Source organism: Rutidosis leptorrhynchoides, chromosome 11, assembly GCF_046630445.1.
Source record: "Rutidosis leptorrhynchoides isolate AG116_Rl617_1_P2 chromosome 11, CSIRO_AGI_Rlap_v1, whole genome shotgun sequence".
NCBI classification, from domain to species: Eukaryota; Viridiplantae; Streptophyta; class Magnoliopsida; order Asterales; family Asteraceae; genus Rutidosis; species Rutidosis leptorrhynchoides.
Genome location: NC_092343.1, coordinates 152601777 through 152617745, shown reverse-complemented (window position 1 = coordinate 152617745; position 15969 = coordinate 152601777). Strand labels below are relative to the sequence as shown.

At 36.6% G+C, this 15969-nt stretch overlaps 1 protein-coding gene across 1 annotated transcript; it reads right to left on the bottom strand.

Annotated features, from left to right (window-relative positions):
- Positions 1-270: 270 nt before the first annotated feature.
- LOC139875069 (uncharacterized) lies at positions 271-3767 on the bottom strand. The gene is made up of 3 exons (XM_071862443.1): positions 3513-3767; positions 3067-3465; positions 271-294 (listed from the first exon to the last, which is right to left on the bottom strand). The coding sequence occupies exons 1-3, from the start codon at positions 3765-3767 to the stop codon at positions 271-273; spliced, it is 678 nt and encodes a 225-aa protein (XP_071718544.1).
- Between the last annotated feature and the right edge of the window lie 12202 nt (positions 3768-15969).

The window sequence follows — 15969 nt, the reverse complement described above, 5'->3', positions numbered from 1 at the left end:
ATAGAATATACGCAAACTACTATACCACTTTAAAAACTAAGTGTAGGATTGGCAACCCCATCAACATAAACTTTTAATGACAAAACGCCTCTTTTAAAACCTAAGTGTGGGATACGCTGTATCCTTAACATTGAGGACAATGTTATTTTAAAGTGTGAGATAGCAAATGTTGAACATAACGATTCTTGTAAACCCTCAAGTGTTGGTAAAACTAAATTTTTCACAAAATTTAAAACTTTCCAGACTATAAGCACTAAGGATTATAAAATTCTATAAAAGATCAAAAAGTTTTTTCTACAAAATAGACCAAAGAGTAAAACAAGGTTAAAACTTTTTTCGAAAATCAAACCAAATTTTCCAAAAGAGCATTGCATAACGAAAGGCGCGATTCGACCCATTATAATTGTTGTGAGACACCCCAAAATAAGGCTTTATAAGAACTCATTTTTAGTGCTTCACTATACTTCTATTGAGCACGCCGATGTTAACATCTCGGAATCAGAACTTGTTCTTGATCTACATTTCGAAATCACACATTTTGACAAGGATGACTAAGTTAGAATCTCGGCTATTCGTGAAAACAAAAACATCCCCCATTAAACACCTTCATTTTCATATTCATTCCACAATTCCATCCACCACTACTTATCTATTCAATTCGCTTCATAAATAAAGAAATAAATCCCGACAAAATCATTCCTTCGGGAAACCCTCTATAAAACCGCATTAGAAAAAAAAATGCGAGCATCCGAGCTAACTATCAAAGGAGACCGCCAATGAAAGGAGACCTCGAAGAGAAAAACGAAAGATGCTTATTTTAAAAAAAAAGCAGAACCAGAAAAGATTCGAGAAAAGAAACTCCTGGCAGTCAAAAACAAGGATGCTCACCGTGAAATTCCTGACAAAAAGCTGAACGGATCACTGAAATTCGATCTTTCAAAAGAAACTCCTATCTATCAAAACCCTTCGCACCCTAGAAATCTCAAAATCACCATCTCTTCACGATCCAACCTGAGTCAATAACTGAAAATTCTCTCAAATAAGTGATGGAGATTTGAGTCTTGATCAAGCCTATGACGAAGGATGTGAGCATGACTGGCTAAGAGCAATTTCATTTCTTAGAACTATAGGACACCCTAAACATTTTAGTGAAATGAGTGACCCGAGTGAGATAGCCTCAGTTATGTAACCTCCTCTCATGCTTGCAAAAAAGGGTTTGAGAATAACAAAATGAATAAAGCTAAGTTTTCGCTCCTCCGTCTTGCGAAACAAAGACCACTTGATCACTACGAATAAAAGTCTTCAGTATTTAAGGTTCGAAAGTTTGCTTGAGGGCAAGCAAAGTCTAAGTGTGGGATATTTGATATCGGCTAAAAAGTCATGTTTTTACCCCCGATATTGAGTCCCAAAAGCATAAAGTTCATAACTTTGTCGGAAAAATAATCATTTTTTAGCTAAATTTGTAGATAAAGTAATTACAAAGATGATACAAGAAGAATCAAGAGAAACATAGCTAAAACGAAGATTTTAGAGCGAAAACTGTGAAAGACAAGAAATCAAGATACGATACAGAAAAATCAGCTGACCAGGCAAGCCAAACTGCCTGCCAAACGGCCTGCCAAACGGCTTGCCTAGATCACAAACGGCTTGCCAAACGGCCAGGGCAAACGGTCCCTGCAAACGGGCTGGTCTGGCAAACGGCCCCTGCAAACGGCCTGTCAAACGGCCTGCCAGCCGTTTGTAGGAAAAATCCAAGTCTATTTAAAGGCTTCTTGTCATCCAATTTCAACACACCTCTCCTCACTCTATCACTACAATACAGTTTCTCTAACTAGAGCTTTCAAGGCCTTCTCACCTCCGAGCGGGAAATTAAGTACCCGGAGGCGAACACCGAAGATAGTAATAGGAGCGGTCTAGAGGATGTCAGCACTTGTAATAGTCCAGATCTCGTCTGTAACGGTGAACGCTTTCCTTAATTTAATGAAGTTATCTTGTTATCTTAAGTTGCTTTCATCTTACATGCCTATCTATCTGTTACAAATGTTTATTACATGTTGAATAATTTATCTGAAACTTATCCTATTGTTATGCTGAAACCCTGACGTTTAGAAGTTTAATTTATGGATCACCCTTTCCACTTATTCACGTGGCTATAACCTAGTATTAGGACCTGATCAACCCTAGGATACAAGGTAAGTAGTTATGTGTTCTTAACGTCACAATAGGGATATAGTACCTACGTACGAATAACCATTTATTCGTCAAAGAAGAGCTGCCCATTTAGGTTGTGATTAGAGTAGGCAGCATAGAGTTCAGTGAACACTGCCTTACTCAAAAGCATAATTCGCATCGGAAGCAACGTTCTTGAGATGTTGTAAGATGATACGGGGTTGAATAAGTGATCGCAAAGGATAGACCTCTAATCCAATTAGCAGTACCTTAGAATATCTAAGATTACACGTCTGTTAATGTTAAGGTATAGCGTAGTGTTAAGCAGTGGAATATTGCTTTAGTTAGACCAACTAGGATTAAGAAAAGCTGAGACTTTCCTTTATGGGTATACCACTTTGTTCATGTACCTAGGATTCTATCCATAAGGTCGTTTAAACCCTTTTAAGTTAACATTGGGAGTAGGGATATCGGTCTTAGCCAGAATCTTCAAAGCCTAAACTCTTAGTGATAAATCTGTTAGGTTCATAGCCCAGTTGATTGAGGTTTAGTGTTTATTCTAGAAAGTTGAACTCTTGTGATAATTCACCATCAAAATTCTATTCTCCATACCTATCTATCTTTATCTTTCCAGTTAAATTACCATATTATTGGTTAATCTTAATCTATCACCTCTTGTCACTAGGGTTAACTATATAGGCACTTTTGTCCCAAGTTACTGAGCAAACATACAAAAATACGAACCTGAGTTATATTTATCACTTACACGTTAAAAGAAAGATAAGTAGGTGAGTTATAGCTAGGAAACCCCAGCTAAATATAAATGATAAAACCCTTACTCTCTTTTGGTAGCTGATTCTGACGTGTTACGACCTAACAACACCGCATAAATAAAACCGTCCGTTTTGGCCATATCAACAACCAACCCTCTGTGAGATTCTTCCCCGAAACAAAAGAAAAAGTAGTTTTAACCGATGGTAAAGGATCTGAAATAAGTATATTACTCCTTATATGGACATACACATCATCCAGACCCATAAGAAATTGCATCAGCTTAATTAAAGAATTGTGATCAGAAAAATCTTTTGATGCATCACAAGTACAAGTAGGCAATTTTGTTAAAGAATCAAATTGTTTCCAGAGAGAATTGAGTTTATGATAATATTCAGAATTTGTAAGACCACTTTGAGTAAGAGACTTTATTGATTGATGCACATTATAAATCACAGACCCATTAACCTTATCATATGTTTCTTTAAGTTCTTCCCAAACCTCTGCAGCATTTTCAGAGAAAATCTGCTCCAAATATAACTCTTAAATTCATGAATCCAAGACAACACAACAGCATTGCATCCATCCCATTGATTACTTAAAACTTCATCATCCTCATCTTTAACACAATATTTATCAATAAATCCAATTTTATTTTTAGTTTGTAATGCTAGTTTAATAGCACTACTCCATACTCTGTAATTTTCAGTACATTTAAGTTTGAAAGTAATTAATGGAGCACTAGAAATATCACTAGCGTGCAAATACAAAGGATTACCAAAATCTAGTTTGCTAATCATAGTAACATCATCACCATTATTACTCATCTTGACAGATAATAATTAACCACACAATAAAACAAATAACAAATAGGCAGAAATATCTAAAAAGAAACCTAAATAGTTCAATAGTGCTTGATCAGGTATTCTTAATGTAACATCCCGCATTTTTCCGTTAAATTATTTTAACGTCTGTCTTTTTATTTTAAATAATATCCTTCGTGACTAGATACGTATCCTCTGTTAGCTAACATTCTTAATAATTTTTGTTATTGGATTATAACATCTCCCGTTAATGTGCGTATCTAAAATATCTCGTTTAGGTAATTCACGCACCCGCTTATAAACTAGAGGGAATAGACTTGCCAAAAGACCAAACCTTTGACTAGGTCAAAGTGGTCAACACCCACCTCCTTCTTTCATTTTCCATTTCATTTCCTTTTTCTTAAATACTTTCACCATTTTTCTCTCAAACTTCAAAACAAGAATTCATCATCTAAATTCGGATTAGGAGGCTAGCAACAAAACAAATTACATATTTAGAATCCTCTCTTCATCCTCTACAACTTGATACCAATTTCATCTCATTTGGGTAACTTTCTAAAACCACTAGATTTTGTGTTCTTGATGTTTTTGAATTATAAAGTTGTTAATTAGTGTCTATGGCTCAAGTGTAACATGAATATATGACTTGTATGCTCAATTTGTTGTTTTGGAGTAACTAGCATGAACTTGAAAATGGGTTTGCTTAATCTTTGATTTTGGATGAGTTAATGTTGTTAAATTATTTAAGTTCATGTTTTAATTGTGCTACTAGTATCACTAGCTTCGTTTTGATGCGTAGGTTGATTAAGAAAACTTCAAATACATGATTAGTGATTTTTGTGAATTTTGATTAGGGTTTGATGAACTTGAAATGAACTTTTGATACTTTGAATGCCATGAAATGTTGTTAGTAAGTGTTTAGTTGTATTGCATGAGTAATTACCTTCGAAACGGCATATCACATGTGTGGATTGGATTCCCGAATCATGTAATGCATTTCAAGAACTTGAAGCTTTGAAAATGGACCTTGAATTACCACTTGGCGAGAAATTGGTTATTGTAAATGATGTTTTCGCTTGATGAAAAGTAGTTAGTTGTGTTCCTTGTCAAATTAGCTTTCTAACGATATAAGGTGCGGGTTCTAAGTGTTAGCGGTTTGTAAAATATGCTTGAAAGAGTTTTGATTTGGGACTTGAACAATTGAGACTGACCAGGTACCAGCACACGTCCAATGCAGCGGCGCGGCAATCCTGGGTCGCGGCGCGACCTAAGCCGTGTCCAGCTTCTGACCTACTTGGTCAAAATAAGAAAAATGTGTGGCATGCTATGGACCTCCGATTCACATGTAACTTGTTCTAACATGCTTATATATGAATAACTAGCACCGAAAAATAGTTCGGGACCCGACCCGAACGTTTTGACTTTTGTTGACTTTGACCCGACCAAAGTTTGACATTTTTGTCAAACTTAAACAAATGATTATGCAATCTTTTCTAACTTGTTTCTATACTTGTATCTTGCATGAAACTTGACAAATTGTTTCACATGCTACATAATCGAGTCGTAACGAGCCATAGGACTAATTGAACATCTTTGACCGATCGTGTTTACCGTTATTGATACAACCCTAATTGTTTAGGTCAATACTAGCGTTTGTACTTTGCACGTTACTTGTTGAAGTACCTTTTTTACTTTCGCACTCCAGGTGAGATCATAGTCCCACTTTTACTCTTTTGAACTTACATTTGGGATGAGAAAACATAAACATTTCCTTTTAACTAAGTGAACACAAGTAGAGGAAAACAAATATTCTACATACGAGTTTAGAACAAAATCCTCAATTCGATTATCATTAGTTACCCTTGCAGTGTGTAAGTGTAGGCGTGAACTTATGTTGTATGGCCATATGGGTTTGACAAACCCTCATCTCGGACGGTTCGCTACCGTCTACGGATGAAATATATTTTCGAGAAACAGTGTTGTTCTAGCACTATTAATGGGGTTCAACGGACAGAATGTTAAGCCTTGATAATTGGGTGCTCGTGAATATTAACTTTTAGAATGTACTACTATTTCATCAATGTTGCAAATCTTGTGGTTCGACTTACTTTTATTCACTTACTTACTTAAACCTATGATTTCACCAACGTTTTCGTTGACAGATTTCTATATTTTTCTCAGGTCTTTGAACGATATGTGAAACATGCTTCCTCTCATTATTTTGATACTTGCATTGGATGTCGAGTATATGTGCATACATGGAGCATCTATTGACTTTATTTAAAACTGTGTCGCCTAGGTTTCATTTGCACTTATAACTTTGTAACGAAACTTTTGGTTGAACAATTCTTGTAAACTTGGGAACAATCTTTATGTAAGAAATGAAGGCGACATTTTATTTTGGTCAAACGTCATTTTAAAGACTTACGACCACGCAATGGGACCTAAGTAGTCGGCGCCGTCAATGACGATTTGGTCGGGTCGCTACAAGTGGTATCAGAGCATTGGTTGTAGGGATTTAGAGTTCATTGGTGTCAACCCCGAGTCATAGGGTACATTAGTGAATCTAGACTACAACCGGCATATAGACTGATGTAGGAATTACTTGACTATTTATGCATTATACTCGAACTCTTCTATCATATCTAACTCGTATTTGATCTTGATCTTACGTTGATAAATTTTGGTGACGCGCCACCTTGACTTATTGAAGTAATGTTAAATGACATGTGAATCAGGGTAATATAATTTCCGGGATTATATTACGGTGATTCACATGGACGTTCCGGCATTATGACATAAAGAATTTAAGGCGAGTCAAGGGAATTTTTCTCTCTATCCTTATTCCATATCACGGTTAGTATTGTTGAGAATACTAATCAACGATATTCTTGTGTCATGAAGGAACAATGGCTCACCAAGGCCAACACAATACTCCTCTCAAAACTCTAGAACAAGCACTTCAACGAATGATAACCACCGCCGTGGGTGCAGCCGTGGCCGATCACTTTTCCAACAAAAACAATCATGGAGCCGGTAATTCAAGCGAAAGTTGCTCCTACAAAAACTTCATGAAGTACAATCCTCCCACTTTCGATGGAACCGGGGGACCGGTTGCTCTCACCCAATGGTTTGGTCAAACGAAAGCCATTTTTACCATAAGCGGTTGTCAAGACCAAGATAAGGTCAAGTTTTCCACCCTCACTTTCACCGGCGTTGCTCTCTCATGGTGGAATATGTATGTACAATCGGTGGGTATCGATGAAGCCCACACACTCTCTTGGACCGAATTAAGAGAAAGAATGATCACCGAATACTTTCCGCACGACGAAACTCGAAGGCTCGAACAGGGGCTAAGAAATTTAAAAACGGTCAGGAATGACCTCGAAGCTTATAATCAACAGTTTGTCGAACTAGCCTTAAGTTTCCCGAACCTCATGACTCCTGAATCCCTAAGAGTTGAACTTTACATGGAAGGCCTCCCAAAGAGCATTCACCACGAGGTAGTATCATCCAAACCTGCTAACCTGCAAGAGGCTTTAACAATGGCCCGCCAGATTATGGAAATGGTGGGTGAAATTAAAGTGCCGGCACTTACGGCCGAGAAACAATCGGGCGGCAACAAAAGAAAATGGGAAGCCTCTCAATCAAACAACTACAACCACAACAACTTCGTCAAGAAACCTTTCACCTCCGGCGGCAAGAAAGGGTATGCCGGAAACCTGCCCTACTGTAACAAATGTCGCAAACATCATTTGGGTGAATGTGGCAAACCATTTTGCATCAGGTGTCAAAGAAGTGGCCATGTGGCCCATATTTGTAAAAGTACCGTTACCGTCGCTCAAAAGACGCCCAATGCTCCAAGGGCGGTTGTTTGTTTCGAATGTGGCCAACCGGGTCATTATAGGAATGTGTGCCCAAAGAAGAAAGCCAACCCCAACGCACGCCGTTGAACTTTCAACATCGACACCTAGGATGCCCGAGACGGCGATGGACTAGTCACGGGTACGTTTCTTCACAACAACCCGCATATTTCATACTTATTCGATTCGGTTACTGTTAGACATTTTATAACCAAGGCTATGACTCGTACTCTTTGCACTCCACCTTTTTCCTTTAAATACTACTTAGGCAATTTAAGTGACCAACGGAAAAATATTGTGTACCTATAAATTTTATCGGAGGATATACGTTAAACTTATTGGGTGGATAATTTGAATTGTGACTTGACACCTATAGAACTAAGGAGCTCAAAACCTATTCGTTAAGGAGAAATGTTTCCCTACAATTATGTATAGATCATTGGAACTAAGTAACTTTCGATTGAAAACCGATACCCTCTTCCTCGTATCCATGACCTCATGATTATTTACATGAATCTCGCGTATATTTCAAACCGACCTCTGTTCCGGTTATCATCAATTGAGAGATCAGGGAGAAGATGTCTCCTAACCCGCTTTTAGAACTCGCTACGATAGTTGTAAATTTTTTTTAGTACCGTTCGATTATCTAGGCCTCCGCCCGTATTCATAGGCCTCCTGAACCGCGTTTGAAAACTTATCTAGATGAATCCGTTATCGTATTTATAGATGATGTCTAAACCTATTCAAGTAAAGAAGAAAACGAACGATATCTCCATCTTACGCTCGAACTCTTGAGAAAAGAGCAACTCTATGTCGAATTCTCCAAGTGAGAATTTTGGTTAAACGAAGTCCAATTTTTAGACCATGTTGTTAGTGGTCAACGTATTTCAATACATCTCGCAATCGGAACCACACGTAATCGGGAAACCCTCACGACTCAGACTTGTATTCGTAAAATCTTAGATCTCGCCGGTTATTACTGAAGACTCATTTCCGACTTTTCTCGTGTTGCACGACCTTTAAACTCGTTAACTCACTGAGGGAAAAATTTAAACCTCTCCGTGTCCAAACTTCGAACATGATCTTTCACAAAAACCTTACTAGCTAAATTCGTTTAGCACACTGGAACTCAAATATGGAAATATTTCTACTTGAAAGCCCTAAAGGCATACTCTCTCGACTCGAAATCAAGGAAACTGAAATTCGTTAATTTGCTCGAAAAATTTAAATACTTAATCATGGACCCGATCAACTTTCTCGTCAACACGTGCCACGTTACATAGCTCTGTTATTTCACCATTTTCCGCCTGATATTACTGGAACTTAAGATAACACCCAATCCAAGGATACTTCACTCTTCTTTGACTTATCATACAACTACGTGTACTATCTCGTTATCCCACCAAGCCTCAACATTCGACCACTAAGTGCGCGACATGGTTACCTTAAGGTGTGAATTCATCCTATTCTAAGTTCTCATTTCACTCCTGTCTTATCGCTCGCACTTCCGTGTAAGGAAACTTTTTATAAAACTTCTCAATGGAGAGAGAAACTCTTCACATTATATTAGTATTCGCCACGAGGGTGAATAGTCCTAACAACCATTTTCGGGAACCGATGGATCTTCCGCGGTGCGGACCTCTTGAGAAACGAAACATGTTCAAATGTGTTTTAAAGAAAATTCTAGCTCGGCATGGCATACCATCTCCATTAAAATTTTAGATCGGGATACTCGTCTCACTTCTAAATTCGGGATGCCTTACAAGGAACCTCGGGGACCCGTCCAAACATGAGTGCCGTGTATCATCCACAACCATCGGACCAAACAAACTTACGTTTCACATCTTGGAAAGACATGTTACAAATTTGTATTGTTGCCTTTAGTTGTCTCCTCTCGCACAGTAGTTACCACTCGTGTATTAACGCCGCACCTTTCAAAACCTTACATCACCACAAGTGTTGTCCTCCCATTTCGTTGGACCGAAGTAGGTGACAAGCAAATCATCAGATCCGAAAGCATTTAAGAAATAACCGTTAAGATAATTCAAGTCCGAGAAGGGCTCAAGACGACCCGTAATCACCAAAGGAGTTACACCAAGGTTAGATAAAAATCTCTCAAGTTCAAGGTCAGTAACTGCGTAACATTGAAAAACCGCACCTTGGGAAGGTGTAACCCGTTTCGAGAAATTGAGGAAAGTTATATCCGCAATATTGATCCTTTTGAAAAATTTTGGGCGTATTGGAACCGCCTCCTACCGTTTAGATCTCCTGACTCAATTAAAGTTTCCGTTTACCTTACATTTCATGTAACAAGCTTAGAGACGTGTCCTGCTAAACAGGAACATGCTATCCTCCTAGATAAACCTACAATTGATGACAAACTCCCCTCCATGGGAAAACCGGTTGAAATGGTGGATCGTAAACCAAGCCTTAATACAACGTGAAACACCGACTATCCAAATTCGTGGAAATGCCCAAGGACATATCTTCACTTATTCATAGCATTGACAACGCAAGGTCTCGAGGAAGAGACATCGACTATTTCTTCCAACTAAATTTCGGGACAAAATTTCTTTTAAGGTGTGGGTAATGTAACATCCCGCATTTTTCCGTTAAATTATTTTAACGCCCTCTTTTTATTTTAAATAATATCCTTCGTGACTAGATACGTATCCTCCGTTAGCTAACATTCTTAATAATTTTCGTTATTGGATTATAACATCTCCCGTTAATGTGCGTATCTAAAATATCTCATTTAGGTAATTCACGCACCCGCTTATAAACTAGAGGGACTAGACTCGCCAAAAGACCAAACCTTTGACTAGGTCAAAGTGGTCAACACCCACCTCCTTCTTTCATTTTCCATTTCATTTCCTTTTTCTTAAATACTTTCACCATTTTTCTCTCAATCTTCAAAACAAGAATTCATCATCTAAATTCGAATTAGGAGGCTAGCAACAAAACAAATTACATATTTGGAATCCTCTCTTCATCCTTTACAACTTGATACCAATTTCATCTCATTTGGGTAACTTTCTAAAATCACTAGATTTTGTGTTCTTGATGTTTTTGAATTATAAAGTTGTTAATTAGTGTCTATGGCTCAAGTCTAACATGAATATATGACTTGTATGCTCGATTTGTTGTTTTGGAGTAACTAGCATGAACTTGAAAATGGGTTTGCTTAATCTTTGATTTTGGATGAGTTAATGTTGTTAAATTGTTTAAGCTCATGTTTTAATTATGTTACTAGTATCACTAGCTTCGTTTTGATGCGTAGGTTGATTAAGAAAACTTCAAATACATGATTAGTGATTTTTGTGAATTTTGATTAGGGTTTGATGAACTTGAAATGAACTTTTGATACTTTTAATGCCATGAAATGTTGTTAGTAAGTGTTTAGTTGTATTGCATGAGTAATTACCTTCGAAACGGCATATCACATGTGTGGATTGGATTCCCGAATCATGTAATGCATTTCAAGAACTTGAAGCTTTAAAAATGGACCTTGAATGACCACTTGGCGAGAAATCGGTTATTGTAAATGATGTTTTCGCTTGATGAAAAGTAGTTAGTTGTGTTCCTTGTCAAATTAGCTTTCTAATGATATAAGGTGCGAGTTCTAAGTGTTAGCGGTTTGTAAAATATGCTTGAAAGAGTTTTGATTTGGGACTTGAACAATTGAGACTGACCAGGTACCAGCACACATCCTGGTTCGCGGCGCGACCTAAGCCGTGTCCAGCTTCTGACCTCCTTGGTCAAAATAAGAAAAATGTGTGGCATGCTATGGATCTCCGATTCACATGTAACTTGTTCTAACACGCTTATATATGAATAACTAGCACAGAAAAATAGTTCAGGACCCGACCCGAACGTGCTGACTTTTGTTGACTTTGACCCGACCAAAGTTTGACTTTTTGTCAAACTTAAACAAATGATTATGCAATCTTTTCTAACTTGTTTCTATACTTGTATCTTGCATGAAACTTGACAAATTATTTCACATGCTACATAATCGAGTCGTAACGAGCCATAGGACTAATTGAACATCTTTGACCGATCGTGTTTACCGTTATTGATACAACTTTAATTGTTTAGGTCAAGACTAGCATTTGTACTTTTCACGTTACTTGTTGAAGTACCTTTTTTACTCTCGCACTCCAGGTGAGATCATAGTCCCACTTTTACTCTTTTGAACTTACATTTGGGATGAGAAAACATAAACATTTCTTTTTAACTAAGTGAACACAAGTAGAGGAAAACAAACATTCTACATACGAGTTTACAACAAAATCCTCAATTCGATTATCATTAGTTACTCTTGCAGTGTGTAAGTGTAGGCGTGCACTTATGTTGTATGGCCATATGGGTTTGACAAACCCTCATCTCGGACGGTTCGCTACCGTCTACGGATGAAATATATTTTCGAGAAATAGTGTTGTTCTAGCACTATTAATGGGGTTCAACGGACGGAATGTTAAGCCTTGATAATTGGGTGCTCGTGAATATTAACTTTTAGAATGTACTACTATTTCATCAATGTTGCAAATCTTGTGGTTCGACTTACTTTTACTCACTTACTTACTTAAACCTATGATTTCACCAACGTTTTCGTTGACAGATTTCTATGTTTTTCTCAGGTCTTTGAACGATATGTGAAACATGCTTCCGCTCATTATTTTGATACTTGCATTGGATGTCGAGTATATGTGCATACATGGAGCATCTATTGACTTTATTTAAAACTGTGTCGCCTAGGTTTCATTTGTACTTATAACTTTGTAACGAAACTTTTGGTTGAACAATTCTTGTAAACTTGGGAACAATCTTTATGTAAGAAATGAAGGCGACATTTTTTTTGGTCAAACGTCATTTTAAAGACTTACGACCACGCAATGGGACCTAATGTCATAACCCGTCCTTAACCATAAGAACGCGTTAGATAACGTATGATTTCATTGCGAGGTATTGACCTCTATATGAGACATTTTTGAAAGAAAACTGCATATATTATACATTACAAACCATAACCATTATTTTTGTTACAAGCTTAAGACAATAAAAAGAAGATTAACGTTTAGCGATAATCTTCGACTTACAAACTTTACAAATGATGACAACAACACGGTTTCTAGCATATTTTACAATACAACATCTCGGATATGCAGTTTTATTTTTGACACAAACATGCGTACGCAAGATCCTGGTTAGATCCAACATGATGCAGCGGAAGCTTTAGAAATCCCCTGAGAATAGACATGTTTTAAAAGGTCAACATAAAGTTGGTGAGATATAGGTTTAATGCCGGCAGCAATATATATATATAGACCACAAGATTTCGTATATAAACAGTTTAATAAAAATATTCTAAGTGGTTGAGCACTTGGTAACCATACTTAACATTTAATCACGTCGCATATTCCCTTTATTATGAAATCTTACTACACCGTACCAAGTGTAGTCACGAAACGAAGTACTGTGCAACCGTTGAATACTGGTCGTCCAGTCCGGTTGGGGTTGTCAGGCCCGATAGATCTATCAACAAGATTCGCGTTTACAATACCGCTGTAAATAACAGTTACCAAGCTACAGGGAAGTATGCCAGTGGTACAACTCAACGTAGAATATATTTTTCAGTTACTTGTGTCCATATCATAAAACATAAAATACATGTATTCTCATCCCGAAATATTTAGAGTTTAAAAGTGGGACTATATACTCACACTTGTCTTGATGATATATATATTTTGACTCGGTCTTCCGGTTGATATCACGAACCTATCCATATATAATATATCAATATGTTTTCATTTTAAAACAAACGTTATATATATATACTTGTTATACTTTTAATACTTTGAATATTTCCTTAGTCCGAAGTTAGCAGTTCGTTGTTAGTAATTCAATTTTAATGGTTCATTTTTAGATGTTTAATATACCCGCAATGAATAAATACAACCCCCAACGAAATAAATAAAACTCCCGTAAAACCCCATCATAAATGTATTGGTCGAGATTAATCTTGACCCATGGTACCGGTGTTGTCAAATGACGTGTTGCGTACATAAAGTACCGGTGTTGTCAAATGACGTGTTGCGTACAATCATGGGATCTTATGATTAATCTTCTCGTGTTGCTTACGGGTGATCCTGAACCATATGAAATTGAATTATGAGTACATATATATAAAATATCATGTTAACTTAAAAAGATGTGATTTATTTAATTTTTTCCCAATTATTTTCGTGGCTAAACTAGTCTTGGATATCCGATTTTGTTTCGGTCATAGTTTCTTCGTTACAACTCCGTTTTCGTTGATTCAACTTGCCATCTCCTTGGATCGAGTCCCTCTTTAAGACTATGAACTGTAAATACCTTAGTTTGTATTCAAAATCACACGGCATAGGTCAAACTTTAGTGAAACTTATGAAGTTAATCATTTTCCATCATGTAAACAACCTCAAATGATTATTTTTCTAAAAATACTTATACTTTGAGTTTAATCATGAAATTTTTATGTGTTATCATATTCATAGTAAAAATCATTTTTCCAGAAAATAAACCTCCAATTCAAAGTTTAAGATGGTTTTTAATTATCCAACCCAAAACAGCCCCCGGTTGCACTCCGACGTCGTAAATTCAGTTTTTAAGGTGTTCTTTGAAAAACCAAGTTATACCTTGTTAAGTTAGCATATAATTAAGATATGTTACAGGTCTTGAAGTATTTTAAAAGTTAAGTTAGAAGGATCTATTTAGTTTGCGAACAAGTTTGAAATCATTCAAACTATGTTCTAGTTTATAAACTCTTATATATATAGCTTTAAATATATGAATTGAAAAAGAGTTGAAGTAGAGTTTTTACCTCAAGTTTAAAATGTAAAGTTGCTGGAAAGAAGTAGTAAAATAAAAGTTGAGAGAGTTCTTGCAAGTGTGTGTGAAAATTGGAAGTAAAATTTGGAAAATGAATGTGTAAAAATGAGTTAGAAATGGTGCTTATTTATAGGCTTGAAAATTTGGTTTTTAGTGAAAATATCTAAGATAAGTTAAAATTTATTATGTCAAATAACGTTACGTAGGTTATTGTTTTGAAAACTTAAGTTAGTAGTTTCAAAATATACTTATGACTTTTTGTTATTAATACAAAATGAGATATTAAAACATCCTAGATCATGTTAAATATGTATGTGTAATTATCATATATTGTATAGTTCGTGATATCATCGGTCAAACTAGACGGTCAAACGTTGTGTAAAACTCTTTTCAAAACATAAGTCTCAACAATTTGGATTGCTTATCATGTTGGTAAGGTTTAATTTATGTAAATATTAATCTCATAAGTATAGAACGATCGGAAAAGTGCGGGTCGTTACACCTAAGTAGTCGGCGTCGTCAATGACGATTTGGTCGGGTCGCTACACTTAAAGTCTCAAAGGACCAAGATCAAGAGTTGGGCACTATGAACTCTCTTATACACAGAACAAGTTAGAAACAACCTAGATAATCAAAGCAGTAAACACAAATAACACACAATAACACAAATAAGAAAATTAAGAGCACTTGGTAAGATCCAGGTGTGAATCAGAGGGTAGAGTATCCTCTTATGCCAAAAAGAATCTCTGACCAAGAACCCGTCACAACAACAAGCTAGGATTAGAGTTTACAGAGTACTCCACGCTCGGCTTGCCAATAGTAACCTTCAACTAGCGCAGTGGAATATTCAACCAAATGTGAAAATAAACCCTAGTTTCCTCAAATAAAACGTAGGCTACACCAACAAACCCTAATTCTTCTTCTGAAGAATTAGATCTACACCACAGTCTTTGTCGAACCCAAAACACCTTCGATTGTTCGAGAGAAACAACCGATCCACAAATAAACACACCGATTTGTAAAATACAAAACCTAACACCTTCAATCAAACAAATTAGATCGCCTAACGCTATGATACCATGATGAATTAGCCAAAATAATCAAGATCTAAACAAGAACAGAAACCTAAATTACAAGATCTCAACAATTTCACCAAACGGTTCAACAAAAGATGAAAACCCGACAAATTTTTAGAGAGAAAACGATACAGTGAAAAATTCACCTAGAAGACTTATAAGAAGCCTTTATACATCATCTCCACCGCCAACAATATTAATATACTTTAGAACCCTGAAATAATCAACTTGGCAAAAATGGTCCCTCAAGTAATGAAAATCAGATTCTACTATTGTGTACGATTTAAACTAAGCCCCATACCAGGTGTGTTATTTATGAAAAAACCATACGTGATGCACACAGAATCTGACCCTTCTAAACTTCTACACTGCATCAAGCTTCACTTGAAGAGCAAC